This window comes from Nerophis lumbriciformis, linkage group LG32, assembly GCF_033978685.3.
Source record: "Nerophis lumbriciformis linkage group LG32, RoL_Nlum_v2.1, whole genome shotgun sequence".
NCBI classification, from domain to species: domain Eukaryota; kingdom Metazoa; phylum Chordata; class Actinopteri; order Syngnathiformes; family Syngnathidae; genus Nerophis; species Nerophis lumbriciformis.
Genome location: NC_084579.2, coordinates 4,823,033 through 4,841,197, shown reverse-complemented (window position 1 = coordinate 4,841,197; position 18,165 = coordinate 4,823,033). Strand labels below are relative to the sequence as shown.

Here is an 18,165-nt window from a genome sequence, read left to right as displayed (position 1 = left end):
GGACAAGTGGTAGAAAATGGATGGATGGATGGATTCAAACCCTTCCAACATAAAAAGATACAACTTTGCACAACCCCAAACTTTCCACTATTCCTGTTAATTCCATATTTTCCGTAACAAATTCCAGTTCACTTCTTCCTACATCCACATTTCTCAACCATTAGGATATTCAGCTTTTCCAAAACACTCATGAATAAAATCACTCTTTTCCCAGAATTCCACATTTTTCCGCTGAGCGTCAGCATTTACACGCATTTTTCTACACTTATCGCCGTCTCCTGTTGTTCAGAGGATGAAAAAGATGAATCACCAAGATGAAAACACATGAGAAGTTGCAGTAAGTGAGCAGAGAATGTTCCAGAACGCAGGTTTGTTCTGTTAATATTTGTGCTGGTCTGGCTTTCTTTGGCCTGATAAGGAATTAGAAACAGACGGCGGCCAAAGTAAACAACTGACCACAGTGATGATGAAAAGAAAGAGAACGAGAGATGCTATTACATAAAAGCATCAATAGGTCACGCGATGGAGGCGGAGCCTGTCGGGATGGGGCGGAGCATCGGTAACAACTCATGCAAGTCAGAGGTGATGTCTCACTCTGTCCCATCCAGCATGTTTATTGTGAGCCTTAAAAGGGAAACCGAGTGATTGATGTCCTAAAGTGAGTCCATCCAGTTCAGTCTTCAGCTCCAGCGTCAGGAAACCTACTCCGAGGTTTTCCTGGTCCACTTGGACTCTTTTTCTCTGATTACTTGGACGTATTCTAACGATGAAGTTCTTGCTGTCGTTAAAAGTTCTGATGTGGTCTGGTCCGCTTCCTTTGCTCCATCCCCTCTAGGAATGTCTCAGTGGCAGAAGCTCCGCCCACTTGGCTCTTGGAAGGGTGAGGGGAAAAGGGGGTGAAGGGCCATGAGGGAGAGATGAGACCAGAGGAGGCGGAGGAAGCTCGCAGGCTTTAAAGCAAAAAAGCAGTTGTGGTTTTCTCTCCCCTCACATCTGAGAAGTTGCTCTCACCTTTTTGTTCCCTCTCAGTGTGTCCCGACATCTGCTGCTCAGATGCTCCTCAAGGAGCTCACTAAGGGCTGAAAACTGTGCAGAAGCTTCTACTACTACACCATGAAAGTTCTGCTGGTCTGGGCTCTCCTCGCCCTGTGCGCCGTCGTCGTCTGCGGCCGCCAGGACGCGGAGGACGACGAGCTTCAGGTGAGGAAAGTCAGGTCGGGGGAGGAAGGTGAAAGGTCAGACGAGCCCAGCAGGCCGGTAGACGTGGAGAGCCCCAAACCAAAGAAGAAGAAAACGCCAGAGGAAGTGGCGGCAGGTGAGAGGGCGCATGTGTCGTCTTGCATGCATCAGCACAATCGCTGGTCACTGCGGCGGTCCGGTGCTGGCGGCCCGCTTCGTTTGCCAGAAAAAACATGAAGATTGAGATGTCTCAGCAGAAGAGAGGAGTCTGCGGAAAGAAAATTGTCCCACAGGAGTTTTCCACAAGCGTAGAGAAGCAAACTTTCCATTGCAGGGAGCACGCTGTCATGTCAGCCATGTTTGTTTACGCTCATGATGGTGAATCATCTCAGCACGCTCATGTTCTATGTGGTTTATTTCTGTAATTGTAATCATGCAGAGTCATGTTCTATGTGGTTTATTTCTATGGATTGTAATCATGCAGAGTCATGTTCTATGTGGTTTGTTTCTATGGATTGTAATCATGCAGAGTCATGTTCTATGTGGTTTGTTTCTATGGATTGTAATCATGCAGAGTCATGTTCTACGTGGTTTATTTGTATGGATTGTAATCATGCAGTCATGTTCTACGTGGTTTATTTCTATAATTGTAATCATGCAGAGTCATGTTCTATGTGGTGTATTTCTGTGAATTGTAATCATGCAGAGTCATGTTCTCAGTGGTCTATTTCTATGGATTGTAATCATGCAGAGTCATGTTCTATGTGGTTTATTTCTATGGATTGTAATCATGCAGTCATGTTCTATGTGGTTTATTTCTATAATTGTAATCATGCAGAGTCATGTTCTATGTGGTTTATTTCTATGGATTGTAATCATGCAGAGTCATGTTCTATGTGGTTAAATTTACTCTAATTGTAATCATGCAGAGTCATGTTCTATGTGGTTTGTTTCTATGGATTGTAATCATGCAGTCATGTTCTATGTGGTTTATTTCTGTAATTGTAATCATGCAGAGTCATGTTCTATGTGGTTTATTTCTGTGAATTGTAATCATGCAGTCATGTTCTATGTGGTTTATTTCTGTGAATTGTAATCATGCTGAGTCATGTTCTATGTGGTTTATTTCTGTAATTGTAATCATGCAGAGTCATGTTCTATGTGGTTTATTTCTATGGATTGTAATCATGCAGAGTCATGTTCTATGTGGTTAAATTTACTCTAATTGTAATCATGCAGAGTCATGTTCTATGTGGTTTGTTTCTATGGATTGTAATCATGCAGTCATGTTCTATGTGGTTTATTTCTGTAATTGTAATCATGCAGAGTCATGTTCTATGTGGTTTATTTCTGCGATTTGTAATCATGCAGAGTCATGTTCTATGTGGTTTATTTCTGTGGATTGTAATCATGCTGAGTCATGTTCTATGTGGTTTATTTCTGTAATTGTAATCATGCAGAGTCATGTTCTATGTGGTTTATTTCTATGGATTGTAATCATGCAGTCATGTTCTATGTGGTTTATTTCTGTGAATTGTAATCATGCAGAGTCATGTTCTATGTGGTTTATTTCTGTAATTGTAATCATGCAGAGTCATGTTCTATGTGGTTTATTTCTGTGAATTGTAATCATGCAGAGCCATGTTCTCAGTGGCTTCTTTTCTGTAATTGTAATTCTGCTGAGTCGCGATTGGATCCAGTTCTTGCGGTCTCTAAGTGGATTAGTAAGTTCTCGAGTCTCACCGCAGCCCCTTGGAACCAAAGTGTTCAGTCTGGTTTTTACGATGGCAAGGAACGCCGCAGACGTTTTAAAAGTCCATAAAGGCTATGATTCATGGATTGCTTCTTCGTTCTGCTTTCCAACCCTGTACAGCCAAAGCCAGGAAGGCGGCGGAGAAGGAGGCCAAGGCAAAGAAGCAGAAAACCCCAAAGCCCACCAAAAAGCCCAAAGCTCCAAAGCCTACCAAGAAGCCCAAGGCACCCAAAGCCACCAAGAAACCCAAGGCACCCAAAGCCACCAAAAAACCTAAAGCGGCCACTACGGTGCAGCCTGAGTTGAAGCCGCTGACAGAACCTAGCTGGCATACAAGTACGTTTACAACATGACCACTGAGGTGAATGTTCTACCTCCAACAATACACCATCCTTGTCCTTGGGTCTCCACAGCAACCAGCCATGTGAGCCCAGTGCAGCCAAAGTGGGAGGAGCCTGAAGAACCAGACTTGGTTAGGGTTGTCTCAGGTTAGTGGAGTAGAATCTTTACAGAGTCAACCACTATGTTTGTACCAGTGATGCAGCATCAGCATCTTTGTGGGTCTGAAGAAATATCATATGTAATCAGGCCCCCTAGTGGTGGAACCCTATGTCCTCTGCTGTGAAAGAAGATCTTTACATGGCCATGGAGTCTGTGTTAGTAATTATGTTGGAATTTTCTTTAGATAAAAAGCAGCTGACAACTCCTGAGGTCATCATGTACATTCCAGGTATGGTATTAACGTTTTATTGTACATTATTAAGACACTTTTTGGCCTACAGTCCTTGAGAGAATGATTGACCTTTTGCTTCGTCTCGCAGAGGAGACCACCAGCATGCCCTTTGTGATACCTTGGTACGAGGAGTACGACTACGACGACCGTACGTCTGATGTACCCGTCATGAGAACGTTGGAGACCATTCCAGATGTGAGCTTGTCCTCGTTTGTTGACAGTGTCCAAGAAGAAACAGGAGGAGGAGGAGGAGATTGCTCGCAAGGAAAAGGCAGAAAGAGCTGAGAAAGGTCAGGAATTTAACTTGTAGAAGGTTGAAAGCAGATACTCAGCAAGAGTTGAATGAGTGTTCTTTGTCATGCGTTTATGACAACATGATGTCCTTTTAAATAAGGTATGATCCAGAGAGGAAACATTGTTTACCTTTGGTGTGGAGAAGATGTAGCACAGCACACATGGAAGTCGTTTGTGCTGGCTGACATCTTGACACATTGTTTTGTCATTACACACTAAAGCCGAACGTCTGAGGAAGAAGTGGGAGGAGGAGGAAGAGGAGCGACTCAGACAGATTTCCCCGCCGCCGGAACCCAAAAGTAAGACAACAACAATCATGAAGACCGTCTTCATGCATGAAGTGTAGTAGTGTATCATGTCCAAGGCAACAACTTATTTGCGGCATCTCTAGAATGTCCCCCTCTGGGTTTGGAGTCTCACCGCGTGGACGACGACCAACTACTGGCCTCCTCTCAGTCTAATCACGGCTTCTCGGCTCAAAGGGGCCGACTCAACATGCAGGTACCACATATTAATCCTCTTTGGACCGCTACACCACACCGGACTGGACTAAAGCTCAGCCGTGTTCAGGGTTCGGCCAAAGATGAAGATCTTTTCGGGGGTGCGTGGTGCGCAGAGTCTGAAGAGGCCAACAGCTGGTTTGAGGTGGATGCACGACGGGAGGTGGAGTTCACGGGTGTCATCACACAGGGAAGAAACTCTGAGCAGCTGTAAGTTAACAACGTGCATATATTAAAGACAAGGTTGGGGAGTAGCCAAAGAATGCCAAGTACTGGCCAAGAAATAAGAATGCTATTGACTAGCCAGGGAATTCCTGTAACAAAGCCTTGGATGGTCCCTACTGCTAATCATTTCTTGGGAATGGTAACTGTTGTGGGAGTATGTCCGCATCAACCCTGCGGTTAAATATGATCTTGCGTACATTTATACTTGCAGCGAGGACTTTGTGTCATCCTACTTTGTGGCCTTCAGCAACGACAGTCGTGAATGGACCGTTCTTCACGATGGCTACGCTGAGTGGGTGAGTGGAACGTCAACTAGAACTTGATGACACCGTGCCCTCAGAGAAAAGAACACCATGTTTAGTCTGGTTGACTATTTCCATACAGTTGTTTTACGGGAACGTTGACAAGGACACCCCGGTCATGAACCAGTTTTCTTGGCCCGTGGTAGCACGATACTTCCGCATCCTACCTCAGAGCTGGAACGGCAGTTTGTGTCTCCGGGTTGAGGTTCTGGCCTGTCAACTTCCCAGTCAGTATGACAAAACCCGACTGTCAATACGTGTCTACAATCTTCTGAGCAGCCATGCACGACTTTGTGTCCTTCCAGGCAGCCACCACAGCGAGAACGAAGTGAAGACTTCGGACGAGCTTGACTTCAGACATCACAACTACAAGGACATGAGACAGGTCGGCCTCTCATTAAAACAAGTATCTCCAGTCTAACAAACAAGGTTCTCATCATCTTAACTTATTTTGACTAATAAAAACATGACAAGAATTGACAGTTTACCACAAATGTCTTAAGAAAATTTAGATCGTTGTTTGCCAAGCTGTTTATGAATAAGGAAGCCAAGTGAAATACTTCTGTCTTCCAGATGATGAAAGTGATTAATGAGGAGTGTCCCAACATCACCAAAATCTACAACATTGGTAAAAGTTCTCAGGGTCTGAAGATGTATGCTATGGAGATCTCTGACAATCCTGGCGAGCATGAAATGGGTAACATCACATTGACATGTTGGATTTTTATCGGGAACTCAATATTGAACATTTTCTTCAAAGAGTTTAGTTGCACTGGTTGATGGGCTTTTTTTTCTAGGAGAACCAGAATTCCGTTACACAGCAGGTCTCCATGGTAACGAGGCAATGGGCCGTGAGCTCCTCCTCCTGCTAATGCAGTTCCTGTGCAAGGAGTACAAGGATGAAAACCCTCGAGTGCGCCGCCTGGTGGACGGAGTGAGAATTCACCTGGTGCCATCTCTTAACCCTGACGCTTATGAGCTAGCGTTTGAGGCGGTATGATGGCGACGTTTAAGCATTTTTACTCTTTTAGCGTCATGTTGCAGACTTAATGCCAGCGCCCTTCCTTTTCTTTAGGGATCCGAGATGGGGAACTGGGCTCTGGGCCACTGGACTGAGGAAGGTTACGACATCTTCCAGAACTTTCCAGACCTCAACAGCATCTTGTGGGGGGCTGAGGACCGAGGCTGGGTTCCTCGCATTGTACCCAACCATCACATTCCCATGCCTGAGAACTTCCTCAATGGATCTGTGAGTGCAATTTGGTAGAGGCAGTTTTTCCACACCAATGAGAAGTTCAAACAAAAACTGAACTTTCTCTCGTTCAGCTCGCTGTGGAGACAAAAGCCATAATTTCCTGGATGGAGCGCAATCCCTTCGTGCTAGGAGCTAATCTGCAAGGTGGGGAAAAGCTGGTCACGTTCCCTTTCGACATGCAGCGCCCACAGATTTCGGTAAGGAAAGAGACCTGCAAAGAGACCTTGGTAGCCTGCCAACCTTGTGACAGCCTTGTTGTTTCCAAGCTGACTGACAGCAGGCGCTGGACCAACAGCGAGATGACCGACGAGGCGTGGACCCACCTCCAGCGTCAGAACGAGGGCGCACTGAGAGAGACACCTGATGACGTGATGTTCCGCTGGCTGGCCATGTCGTATGCTCACAGTCACCTGAGCATGACCGAGACACACCGAGGCTCCTGTCACGGGGACGACATCACTAGGAGCCAGGGCATCGTCAACGGGGCCAGCTGGAAGCCCATAGTTGGCAGTAAGTGTTGCTCCCATTAAGATTAGCATAAGAGTTGCTTGCCAGTTTAAGTCATCCCGAGTGTGACCCCACCCCCTTAAACCTCGCCTCCGCAGGTATGAACGACTTCAGCTACCTTCACACTAACTGTTTTGAGCTCTCCATCTTCCTGGGATGTGACAAGTTCCCACACGAGAGCGAACTTTCCCTGGAGTGGGAAAACAACCGTGAAGCGCTGTTGACTTTTATCGAGCAGGTGATGATCACAGCACCACCATCAGGGTGCCAAAAGAACAAAAACACATGCATATAAGCTACTGGACTAGACTGATGGCTTAAAATCATCAGTTTTGATAGTTTCAGATTGAGGAAGCTTAAAAGGAACCACACTAAACTTGACTGGATTGGAGGGAAGGGTGACATTCAGGTTTTCCTTTATGTCTACTTGTCCAGGTCAATCGTGGGATAAAAGGTATGGTCAAAGATGTGGAGGGAAATCCTCTGGCCAACGCCAGTATATCAGTGGAGGGGATACGTCATGATGTCATAACAGGTGCCTTTCTGCTATGAGAAAAACTCTCACGGTTCAATCTGAGGTAAAAAGATTGACCTTGTCTCTCATTACAGCTGCGGGTGGCGACTACTGGCGTCTGCTGAATCCCGGAGAATACCGCGTGACGGCAAAAGCGGACGGCTACACCTCTCAGACCAGACTGTGTATGGTGGGCTATGACTCCGGGGCCACTTCCTGCAGCTTCACCTTGGCCAAATCCAACTGGGACCGCATCAAGGAGATCCTGGCGCTTAACGGTAACCGGCCCATCCGCGTAGTCACCAAAACGAGCGAGGCGAAGGCCACGGCGGCAAGCAGCGCAGCAGGGGTGGATAGCACCCTCAGCCCTGAAGACGAGCACGCTGCCGCCCAGAAAGCGGAGCGACTCAGGCGGCTGCGAATCCTGCGTCTCCGTCGGTTGCGTCTGCAGAGGCAACGAGCCAGCCTCGGCATCACGCCTGCTACCACCACGACCCCAACCCCAACAACTACTACTACTTCTACTACGACAACACGAAAGACTGAGACTACAACTTCCTGGTACGACCCCTGGTTTCCTGTGGACAACTGGTCCACCGAAAACCCATTTGACAGCATCATATTCGACTCGGTTCCCACTGAGGACTATCCGTTTCAATTCACCATTGACTGAAAATGACAGGCGCACCCAATCAATCTAAACCATTTTACAGTATGGTTTAGATTACAACTGCTTTGACAACTATCCATGTTTTCAATCCAGCAGTACCAAGACCTTCTGGATTTAAGATACCTTCACACTGTAGCACTGATACTTCAAGATATATGAGTTCATATCAAGTATTATCGTTTATGCTGTTAACCTGAAGCACAATTATCATCCAAAAGAGACAATAAAACTAAATGTAACTTTCATAGTACAATATACAGTTGCCGATACATTACGTGTACTCACCAAAAAGATGTTTCCAGAAGACGGAAGCAGTGAAAGTTGAATTTATTCTCGAATGTTCTCTGTGTTGAACTAGGCTGAAAAAAGCCTTTTAAATTCAATAAACACCTTCAGAACAAATAGATTTGAATAAAACAATGACCTACTGTGGCTGAAATGTCTTAAATGTAAGATATTTATTATGAATGGAAATAAACATGGCAAGTTTATTTCCGCTGTTTTGGGTGTTGAAATCAACACGAAAAAGTCTGTTTCATCAGGCTTGTTATTTAAAAGGTCTTCATGACTGGCTCACTTTTTTCATCACTTCCTTTTTTTGCTGCGGAAAGTCTTCAGAGGGTTGTTGCCTTTGTTGTTCTACAAGCAAAGCAAAACAGGGTTCAGCTTCAAATTACTTTCAAGGTTCCTTTGTGTAGTTAAAAAAGAAAAATGCTTCATTTGCTCCTTACTTTCTGGGAGGGCGACAAAGAGTTACCGTATTTTCCGCACCATAAGGCGCCCTGGGTTATAAGCCGCGCCTTCAATGAACGGCATATTTCAAAACTTTGTCCACCTATAAGCCGCCCCGTGTTGTAAGCCGCATCTAACTGCGCTAAAGGAATGTCAAAAAAACAGTCAAATAGGTCAGTCAAACTTTAATAATATATTAAAACCAGCGTGATGTGGGCGCGCATGGAGTCGTATATCAACATGGACGAAGCTGCGTGAAAAAAGCCACCCGGCCTCTTCGCGTAAACTTAAACTTACCTTAACCACTCGCTCATCTTTTCTTCATCCATCCCTTCGAGTTAGCTTTTATGATGACGCCGGCTGGAAAGGTCTCTTTTGGCAAGGTCTTCCTTTTGAATATCACCATGGGTGGAAGTTTCTGGCCATTAGCATGGCAAGCTAGAACCACAGTGAAGGATGACTTCTCATTCCCTGTGGTGCGAATATTCACCGTACGTGCTCCCGTTGTATCCACAGTGCGGTTCACAGGAATATCAGTTGCTGTGAAATAGTAATCCGTGTGCGGATGGAGAGATTGCGTCTTTTCATGAACCGGATCCCTGTCGCTTTGTAGGAGCCATTTTGTGGTCTTTACAGATGTAAACACACAAAGGAAATGATAATATCCGCGCGCTTTTTCTTCTTCTACGCGGGCGGGTGGTTGCTTACAGTAGAAGAAGAAGCGCTTCCTGTTCTATGGGGGCGGGTGCTTACCTTGGCGGTTGCTTGCGTAGAAGAAGAAGCGCTTCCTGTTCTACCGGGAAAAAAGATGGCGGCTGTTTACCGAAGTTGCGAGACCGAAACTTAATGAAAATGAATCTTAATATTTATCCATATATAAAGCGCACCGGGTTATAAGGCGCACTGTCAGCTTTTGAGAAAATTTGTGGTTTTTAGGTGCGCCTTATAGTGCGGAAAATACGGTATTGTGTGGCTTACCTTGAAATTGCTCTTGGTGACGCCATGTGGTGTGTACCTGTCCTTCCTCCTCCTCCTGTCCGACCAAGAACCAATGAACCCCTTCATAGCTTCAGGAACTAAATCAGGTCACAGTGGAGGACTTCAGTCATGAAGATTAACATGCTAACGTGCTCACAAGCTAACATGCACTCACTGAGGTAATCGGGTATGTTCTTCAGGTGAGGCTTGATTACAGCAGGGTGGAGAGCTTTGTCATGTCTGAGGAGCTGCAGGTCTCTGGGGTTGTCCTCAAAGTATGTCTGATAGACAGCACAGGCGGCCAATCAGAACCCGCCTACTATGTTGTCCTTGTCTTTATGTATAGCAACTGTCACTCACCTTCAGCTTCTCTGAGTTGAGCAGCTCCCTTTTGATCTCTTTTAGTCTGGCTTCTTTAACCGCCTGCTTGGTCACTGAACGCATCGCATCCTACATCAGGAAACAATCCCAAAATAATGATCAGTTCACAAAAGCCAACAAGCAAAGGCCGATTTAAGGACAAGTCAAATCGCAAAGTAACAAAGCAATTTTAAAAGGAATCATGTCTGGCTTGTCACATGACCAACCATCATTGACTTAAAAACCTCCTCGGTGTTGCCATATTTCTGCTTCAGTGGGGTTTATGTTTTTAACATAGCCTAAGACAAGGGTCTGAAACTCTTCACACATGGGCCACTTGCAGCCCGCTAGGGATGTCCCGATACGATATTTGGATCGGATCGGCTGCCGATATTTGCCAAAAATTGCGTATCGGCAAGGCATGGGAAAATGCCGATCCAGATCCAGTTTAAAAAAAACTCCGGTCCGTGTTTTCCAAAGCACCGATTTAAATAATACATTCCACTTTTCTGCTGCTTCCTAATTTCCGTTCCGCATTTTCCAGCACACCTTCAACACATCCACAGGTCTGTGAAGTCTCACGCAGTTGCTTTTAGTTGCTGGCATTACACGACAGGCTCTTCTCACTCTTTCCTTTGTCTCCCTCTCACAGACAGCAAGCGCACCTTCTTACACACGTCACATACTGTCACGTCATACGTCACATACTGTCACGTCATACGTCACATACGTATACGTCCTCCCCGAGCAGAGAGGTAGCAGCATGGCTAACGTTAGCTGTGATGCTAGCGCAGCCGTGTGACCAACGTTCTCTCTAAGGTGCGCGCCTGTGCAATTGCGCACTGTTTAAGCGTCCTCTGCGCATAGCAATTATATGCCACGCACAAAATCAAATAAAAAAATAAGCGCATAACAATTTTCGACACACGGACACGACAGAGAAAACAGTTTTCGTCATCATTGTTCAAATATTATAACGTCTGTCGAGACGCTTATCTCCGTTCGGTGCCACACGTCCTCACCATCAAAATGCAGAGGCAAAAATTTCCACATCAACACCGTATGAAAAAAATAGTGATTTTTTTTAGTTGTGATTTCCTTCTCTGCATGAAAGTTTAAAAGTAGCATATATTAATGCAGTATGAAGAAGAATGTTTTAATGTAGACATGCAAGCCTTGAAAGAACATTTTGAAAATCAAGACTACATTTCCTGCAAATGGGTGCATTTCTACCCTATATTTTAACTTTAGATTTATTCTCATATCAAACTCTTTTGGCTGTCTTTTTGACACTTACATCCAACATCCCCCTCCACACCCTGAATTATAAATAATGTAAATAATTCAATGTGATTATCTTGTGTGATGACTGTATTATGATGATAGTATATATCTGATAGTATATATCTGTATCATGAATCAATTTAAGTGGACCCCGACTTAAACAAGTTGAAAAACTTATTCGGGTGTTACCATTTAGTGGTTAGTTGTACGGAATATGTACTTCACTGTGCAACCTACTAATAAAAGTCTCAATCAATCAATCAAAACACATAGAATCATCATACTGCTGTGATTATATGCATCAAGTGTTCATTCAAGGCTAAGGCAAAATATCGAGATATATATTGTGTTTCGCAATATGGCCTTAAAATATCGCAATATTAAAAAAAGGCCATATCGCCCAGCCCTAGTTCAATGATGCCATTTCTGTTTGTCATGTATAATTTTGTCTATTTTGTGTTTATCCTTGAATAAACAGGTCAGTTTCTTGTTACCAACCATTGTGTATTATTCAAACTCCCCTAATTCAGCTGGCTAGTTGTTATCAAGAGTACTAAAACCCTTTTCAACATGATTCTGACAACTAAGTAGGCTAAATAACTTTAAACTTTAAAACATGCTCGGATAGGCCGGTATCGGTCAGTATCGGTATCGGATCGGAAGTGCAAAAACAATATCGGTATCGGATCGGAAGTGCAAAAACCTGGATCGGTACATCCCTACTACGAACATAATAAAACAATAGCATACTGTGCAATGTCTGCTCTCACTTCGATGACAACTGATAGGATGTCCATATCCTCCCGTTTATATGAAGAATTAATCATGATGCACACGAAGGGTTAACATGGAAAAATCTCCCTGCTGACGCTGTCTTCGGTTGTGTGTTTGTCTCCATCTCCGGGTATGAATTGAATGTCACAGATGAACAACTTCTAGATTCATGGCTAAATCCTCCTAATATCCAGATGAAAGGCATGATTTATAATCTAGAATAACTTTGATGAGCCGAGATGCGATGATGCGGGAGCAGCAGGACATCGCTCCGAGCTCACAGTAAATCAGCAGAGAGTTACTTAGCTGTGTGTTAGCAATCCGCCGCTTAAAATAGTTTGTCTGCATTAGCGCTTATAACATCGCTAGGGATGTCCCGATCCAGGTTTTTGCACTTCCGATCCGATACCGATATTGTTTTTGCATTTCCGATCCAATACCGATACTGACCGATACCGATACTGACCGATACTGGCCTATCCGAGCATGTATTAAAGTTTAAAGTTATTTAGCCTACTTAGTTGTGAGAATCATGTTGAAAAGGGTTTTAGTACTCTTGATAACAACTAGCCAGCTGAATTAGGGGAGTTTGAATAATACACAATGGTTGGTAACAAGAAACTGACCTGTTTATTCAAGGATAAACACAAAATAGACAAAATTATACATGACAAACAGAAATGGCATCATTGAACTAGTGCTGGGCGATATGGCCTTTTTTTAATATTGCGATATTTTAAGGCCATATTGCGATACACGATATATATCTCGATATTTTGCCTTAGCCTTGAATGAACACTTGATGCATATAATCACAGCAGTATGATGATTCTATGTGTTTTGATTGATTGATTCGAGACTTTTATTAGTAGGTTGCACAGTGAAGTACATATTCCGTACAATTGACCACTAAATGGTAACACCCCAATAAGTTTTTCAACTTGTTTAAGTCGGGGTCCACTTAAATTGATTCATGATACAGATATATGCTATCAGATATATACTATCATCATAATACAGTCATCACACAAGATAATCACATTGAATTATTTACATTATTTATAATCCAGGGTGTGGAGGGGGGCGCCGGATGTAAGTGTCAAAAAGACAGCCAAGAGTTTAAAATATAGGGTAGAAATGCACACATTTGCAGGAAATGTAGTCTTGATTTTCAAATTTTTCTTTCAAGGCTTGCATGTCTACATTAAAACATTCTTCTTCATACTGCATTAATATATGCTACTTATAAACTTTCATGCAGAGAAGGAAATCACAACTAAAAAAAATCACTAATTCTTTCATACGGTGTTGATGTGGAAATTTTTGCCTCGGCATTTTGATGGTGTGGGCGTGTGGCACCGAATGGAGATAAGCGTCTCGACAGACGTTACAATATTTGAACAATGATGACGAAAACTGTTTTCTCTGTCGTGTCCGTGTGTCGAAAATTGTTATGCGCTTATTTTTTTATTTGATTTTGTGCGTGGCATAGATTTGCTATGCGCAGAGGACGCTTAAACAGTGCGCAATTGCACAGGCGAGCACCTTAGAGGGAGCGTTGCTCACACGGCTGCGCTAGCATCACAGCTAACGTTAGCCATGCTGCTACCTCTCTGCTGGGAGAGGACGTATACGTATGTGACGTGTGTAAGAAGGTGCGCTTGCTGTCTGTGAGAGGGAGACACAGGAAAGAGTGAGAAGAGCCTGTCGTGTACTGCCAGCAGCTAAAAGCAACTGCGTGAGAATTCACAGACCTGTGGATGTGTTGAAGGTGTGCTGGAAAATGCGGAACGGAAATTAGGGAGCAGCAGAAAAGTGGAATGTATTATTTAAATCGGTGCGTTGGAAAACACGGACCGGAGTTTTTTTTAAACTGGATCTGGATCGGCATTTTCCCATGCCTTGCCGATACGCATTTTTTGGCAAATATCGGCAGCCGATCCGATCCAAATATCGGATCGGGACATCCCTAAACATCGCTAATATTTTGTTAATATTCAGGTCACGATATGTATACAGTGTATCATTGGCGGGATTTGGATGGTTATTTAGAGGGTTTTGTGGGCGAAATAGAGAGCCCCCATTGACGGCCTATTTATGTATGTGTTTATTTACGACTTACAATGCATAAAAAAAGAAAAACATAAGTGTTCATGTCTTATTAAGCGATTGTGAATGATAGACTGCACATCTCTCTCTAATTTTTTGCGTATTCCAAGTATGACTGATCTGATAACATGGTCAGAGTGCAGAAGTGTTACCCCAATGACGTCAATCTAGGGAAATTACTGAAGACGTTAGGAGCATTATATTCAAAATGGCTGACTGAATTTGTGGCATTTTGTGATGTTAAGACAGCATCTTCACATATTTTACAATTGGATATGTTTTAATGCATACAATGAAACACAATTAAGCATATAAAGTCAACTTGTTTTTTCACTCTACCTGTACTTAAATTCTGAAGACTACCTCCAGCGGACCCCAGGTAGAGTGAATTTGAGACCCCTGGCCTAAGACGAAGCATGCATCCATCCTGCTGGACTTACCCTGCATCTGTATCTGAAGCCCTCGATGACTTCCATCTTGAACTCGTACGGTTTCAGGGCGGATTCTGCGCTATCTGCAGACAGTTTCATCATGTTCATTAAAGGGGAACATTATCACCAGACCTATGTAAGCGTCAATATATACCTTGATGTTGCAGAAAAAAGACCATATATTTTTTAACCGATTTCCGAAGTCTAAATGGGTGAATTTTGGCGAATTAAACGCCTTTCTAATATTTGCTCTCGGAGAGAAGCAATCCGCCATTTTCTCAAACACCGAGTCAAATCAGCTCTGTTATTTTCCGTTTTTTCGACTGTTTTCCGTACCTTGGAGACATCATGCCTCGTCGGTGTGTTGTCGGAGGGTGTAACAACACGAACAGGGACGGATTCAAGTTGCACCAGTGGCCCAAAGATGCGAAAGTGGCAAGAAATTGGACGTTTGTTCCGCACACTTTACCGACGAAAGCTATGCTACGACAGAGATGGCAAGAATGTGTGGATATCCTTCGACACTCAAAGCAGATGCATTTCCAACCATAAAGTCAAAGAGATCTGCCGCCAGACCCCCATTGAATCTGCCGGAGTGTGTGAGCAATTCAGGGACAAAGGACCTCGGTAGCACGGCAAGCAATGGCGGCAGTTTGTTCCCGCAGACGAGCGAGCTAAACCCCCTGGATGTCTTGGCTCACACCGTCCCAAGATGATCAAGAGAAGAATATCGACCCTAGCTTCCCTGGCCTGCTGACATGAGGGTATGTCTACAGAATATATTAATTGATGAAAACTGGGCTGTCTGCACTCTCAAAGTGCATGTTGTTGCCAAATGTATTTCATATGCTGTAAACCTAGTTCATAGTTGTTATTTTCCTTTAATGCCAAACAAACACATACCAATCGTTGGTTAGAAGGCGATCGCCGAATTCGTCCTCGCTTTCTCCCGTGTCGCTGGCTGTCGTGTCGTTTTCGTCGGTTTCGCTTGCATACGGTTCAAACCGATATGGCTCAATAGCTTCAGTTTCTTCTTCAATTTCGTTTTCGCTACCTGCCTCCACACTACAACCATCCGTTTCAATACATGCGTAATCTGTTGAATCGCTTAAGCCGCTGAAATCCGAGTCTGAATCCGAGCTAATGTCGCTATAGCTTGCTGTTCTTTCCGCCATGTTTGTTTGTGTTGGCTTCACTATGTGACGTCACAGGAAAATGGACGGGTGTATATAACGATTGTTAAAATCAGGCACTTTGAAGCTTTTTTAGGGATATTGCGTGATGGGTAAAATTTTGAAAAAAACTTCGAAAAATATAATAAGCCACTGGGAACTGATTTTTAATGGTTTTAACAATTCTGAAATTGTGATAATGTTCCCCTTTAACGCTTTTAAATGTTGGGTGACCAACCAGAAGAGAAGCGCATGTCGTTACCTCCTGTCAGAACCTCCTCCACGTCCTTCAGCAAAGCCAGCTCAGAGTGACAGATGAAGGACAAGGCGGTCCCCGGGTTATCTGCTCTCGCCGTCCTGCCGGAAAATCCATCATCAACTTTCCATCCTCAAGTCTTCATCACAGATTACTGAACCTTTTTACCTTCCGACTCGATGGATGTAAGACTCGATGGTCACAGGGAAATCAAAGTTGATGACATTGGCCACATTCTGGAAGTCGACGCCTCTGGAGACTCCATATTCCTTATCTTTATTGCTTTGAAGAGCACACGTCAAGAGTTAGAGTGAAAACATCTGGCGGGTCATTAAACCTCCGGTGTCGCTTCTGCATATTTTACCTCAAAAACTGTTTATCTTGTTTTGGTTGTTCCTTTTTTGTCAGTTCAACCTCCCATGTGTAACTGTACACGTGGGCTGCAACAACTATTTAATTAAATTGATTCATCCGATTAACAAAGCTTCCATTTGTATTCCATTGCTACGACTACTCGTTCAATAAGTCCAAACTTTTGGTCGAGATTTAAATTTTTTCCGCCAATTTTTATTAATGCATACATGTTAAAAGTGCACTTTCAATGTTGATGATGTGCATTTATTAGAAAAAAGAATGAAGCGTACGCTAGCGGAAAAATAGTTTAAACTATTTTCCCTAAAATGTACATTGTGGCTATAAAATGTGTTTCATCCGACTACTTGATTAATGAAACAAACTAATCGATAGATTATTAAAATAATTGAAAGCTGCAGCTCTACTGTACACCTACTTTTTCCCATTTTGACATAATGGTTAAACACATTGGACTTTAACTCAAACGGAAACCTAAAATCCAACAGTGATGGGCAGTAACAAGCTACATGTAGCTAAGCTACGTAGCTTAACTACATTTTCCAGTAGCTTGGCGGTAGCTTAGCTACTTTTTTTAACGAGTAGCATTACTGTACGGTAGTTTAAGCTACAAGCTACAAAGAGAGAAAATGGACTATGATGATTCACAATTGGCTAAGGTTAGGGCGAAACATTGGCAGGATAAGAGGGGTCAACGAAACCAGGAAGCAAAATCATAACAGACACGCACTCATGTCACATGACGACCAGGGAGTCGGAGATAGAGGGACGCTTCAAGCTGACCACTCAAAAAAAGACGACGTGCAGGAAACCCACATTAATGCGTGTCTTTGGCCATACTTAGACACATTTATGCGTTTAGAGAAAACAATGTTCAAAACCTTAGTTTTTAGTTCAAAATAATAACTTTTCTCTACATCTAAGACGTCCAACCATACTCGCCAACCCTCCCGGATTTTCCGGGAGACTCCCAAAATTCAGAAAACCTCCCGGGACAAATTTTCTCCCGAAAATCAGGCGGACCTGAGTGACGTGTCGACAGCCTGTTTTCACGTCCGCTTTCCCACAATATAAACAGCATGCCTGCCCAATCACGTTATAACTGTAGAATGATCGAGAGCGAGTTCTTGGTTTCTTATGTGGGTTTATTGTTAGGCAGTTTCATTAACGTCCTCGCAGCGCGGCAACAACACACAACAACAGCAGTCATGTTTTCGTCTGCCGTAAACAGCAATGTTGTGACAGTCTTAAACAGGACAATACTGCCATCTACTGTACATGCTTAACATCTACAGCTTTTAGAGAGTGCAGTGCACAACTGCGCACACAACAAGGAGACGAAGCAGAATGCATCATCAGAGAGGGTGTTCAGCATGGTTAGAAAAATAGTGACAGAGAATAGAACAAGGATGGACAATTCAACCCTTAACTCAACAATGAGTAGATGAGTGTTATCTGTGTGTATATGTGTAAATAAATGAACACTGAAATTCAAGTATTTCTTTTATTAATATATACCGTATTTTCCGCACTATTAGCCGCACCTAAAAACCACAAATTTACTCAAAAGCTGACAGTGCGGCTTATAACCCGGTGCGCTTTATATATGGATTAATATTAAGATTCATTTTCATAAAGTTTAGGTCTCGCAACTACGGTAAACAGCCGCCATCTTTTTTCCCCGTAGAAGAGGAAGCGCTTCTTCTTCTACGCAAGCAACCGCCAAGGTAAGCACCCGCCCCCATAGAAGAGGAAGCGCTTCTTC

At 43.6% G+C, this 18,165-nt stretch overlaps 2 protein-coding genes across 2 annotated transcripts in view; one reads left to right on the top strand and one right to left on the bottom strand.

Annotated features, from left to right (window-relative positions):
* Window positions 1-835: 835 nt before the first annotated feature.
* aebp1a (AE binding protein 1a) lies at window positions 836-8,334 on the top strand. Its single transcript, XM_061927282.2, has 20 exons — window positions 836-1,315; window positions 3,053-3,268; window positions 3,346-3,420; window positions 3,618-3,662; window positions 3,754-3,813; window positions 3,887-3,955; window positions 4,181-4,258; window positions 4,351-4,460; window positions 4,530-4,669; window positions 4,896-4,980; window positions 5,069-5,213; window positions 5,292-5,371; window positions 5,560-5,683; window positions 5,784-5,980; window positions 6,062-6,235; window positions 6,313-6,438; window positions 6,508-6,751; window positions 6,847-6,986; window positions 7,184-7,283; window positions 7,358-8,334. The coding sequence occupies exons 1-20, from the start codon at window positions 1,114-1,116 to the stop codon at window positions 7,933-7,935; spliced, it is 2,988 nt and encodes a 995-aa protein (XP_061783266.1). The 5' UTR covers window positions 836-1,113; the 3' UTR covers window positions 7,936-8,334.
* Window positions 8,335-8,424: 90 nt separating this feature from the next.
* ddx56 (DEAD (Asp-Glu-Ala-Asp) box helicase 56) overlaps window positions 8,425-18,165 on the bottom strand; it is a 23,864-nt gene continuing 14,123 nt past the window's right edge. Inside the window, exons 8-14 of the mRNA XM_061927283.2 lie at window positions 16,197-16,310; window positions 16,035-16,129; window positions 14,610-14,683; window positions 10,003-10,092; window positions 9,818-9,923; window positions 9,643-9,740; window positions 8,425-8,571 (exon numbers count right to left, since the gene is read on the bottom strand). Of these exons, the coding sequence (XP_061783267.1) occupies window positions 8,518-8,571; window positions 9,643-9,740; window positions 9,818-9,923; window positions 10,003-10,092; window positions 14,610-14,683; window positions 16,035-16,129; window positions 16,197-16,310 (631 nt within the window). The 3' untranslated portion in view covers window positions 8,425-8,517. The remainder of the gene's footprint in view (window positions 8,572-9,642; window positions 9,741-9,817; window positions 9,924-10,002; window positions 10,093-14,609; window positions 14,684-16,034; window positions 16,130-16,196; window positions 16,311-18,165) is intronic.

Bases quoted from the DNA above. Each gene is read 5' to 3' on its own strand.
- aebp1a (XM_061927282.2), top strand. From the start codon at position 1,114: ATGAAAGTTCTGCTGGTCTGGGCTCTCCTCGCCCTGTGCGCCGTCGTC. The intron at 5,372-5,559 runs GTCGGCCTCTCA...TCTGTCTTCCAG, and splicing joins ACTACAAGGACATGAGACAG to ATGATGAAAGTGATTAATGA. The intron at 5,981-6,061 runs GTATGATGGCGA...CCTTTTCTTTAG, and splicing joins ATGAGCTAGCGTTTGAGGCG to GGATCCGAGATGGGGAACTG.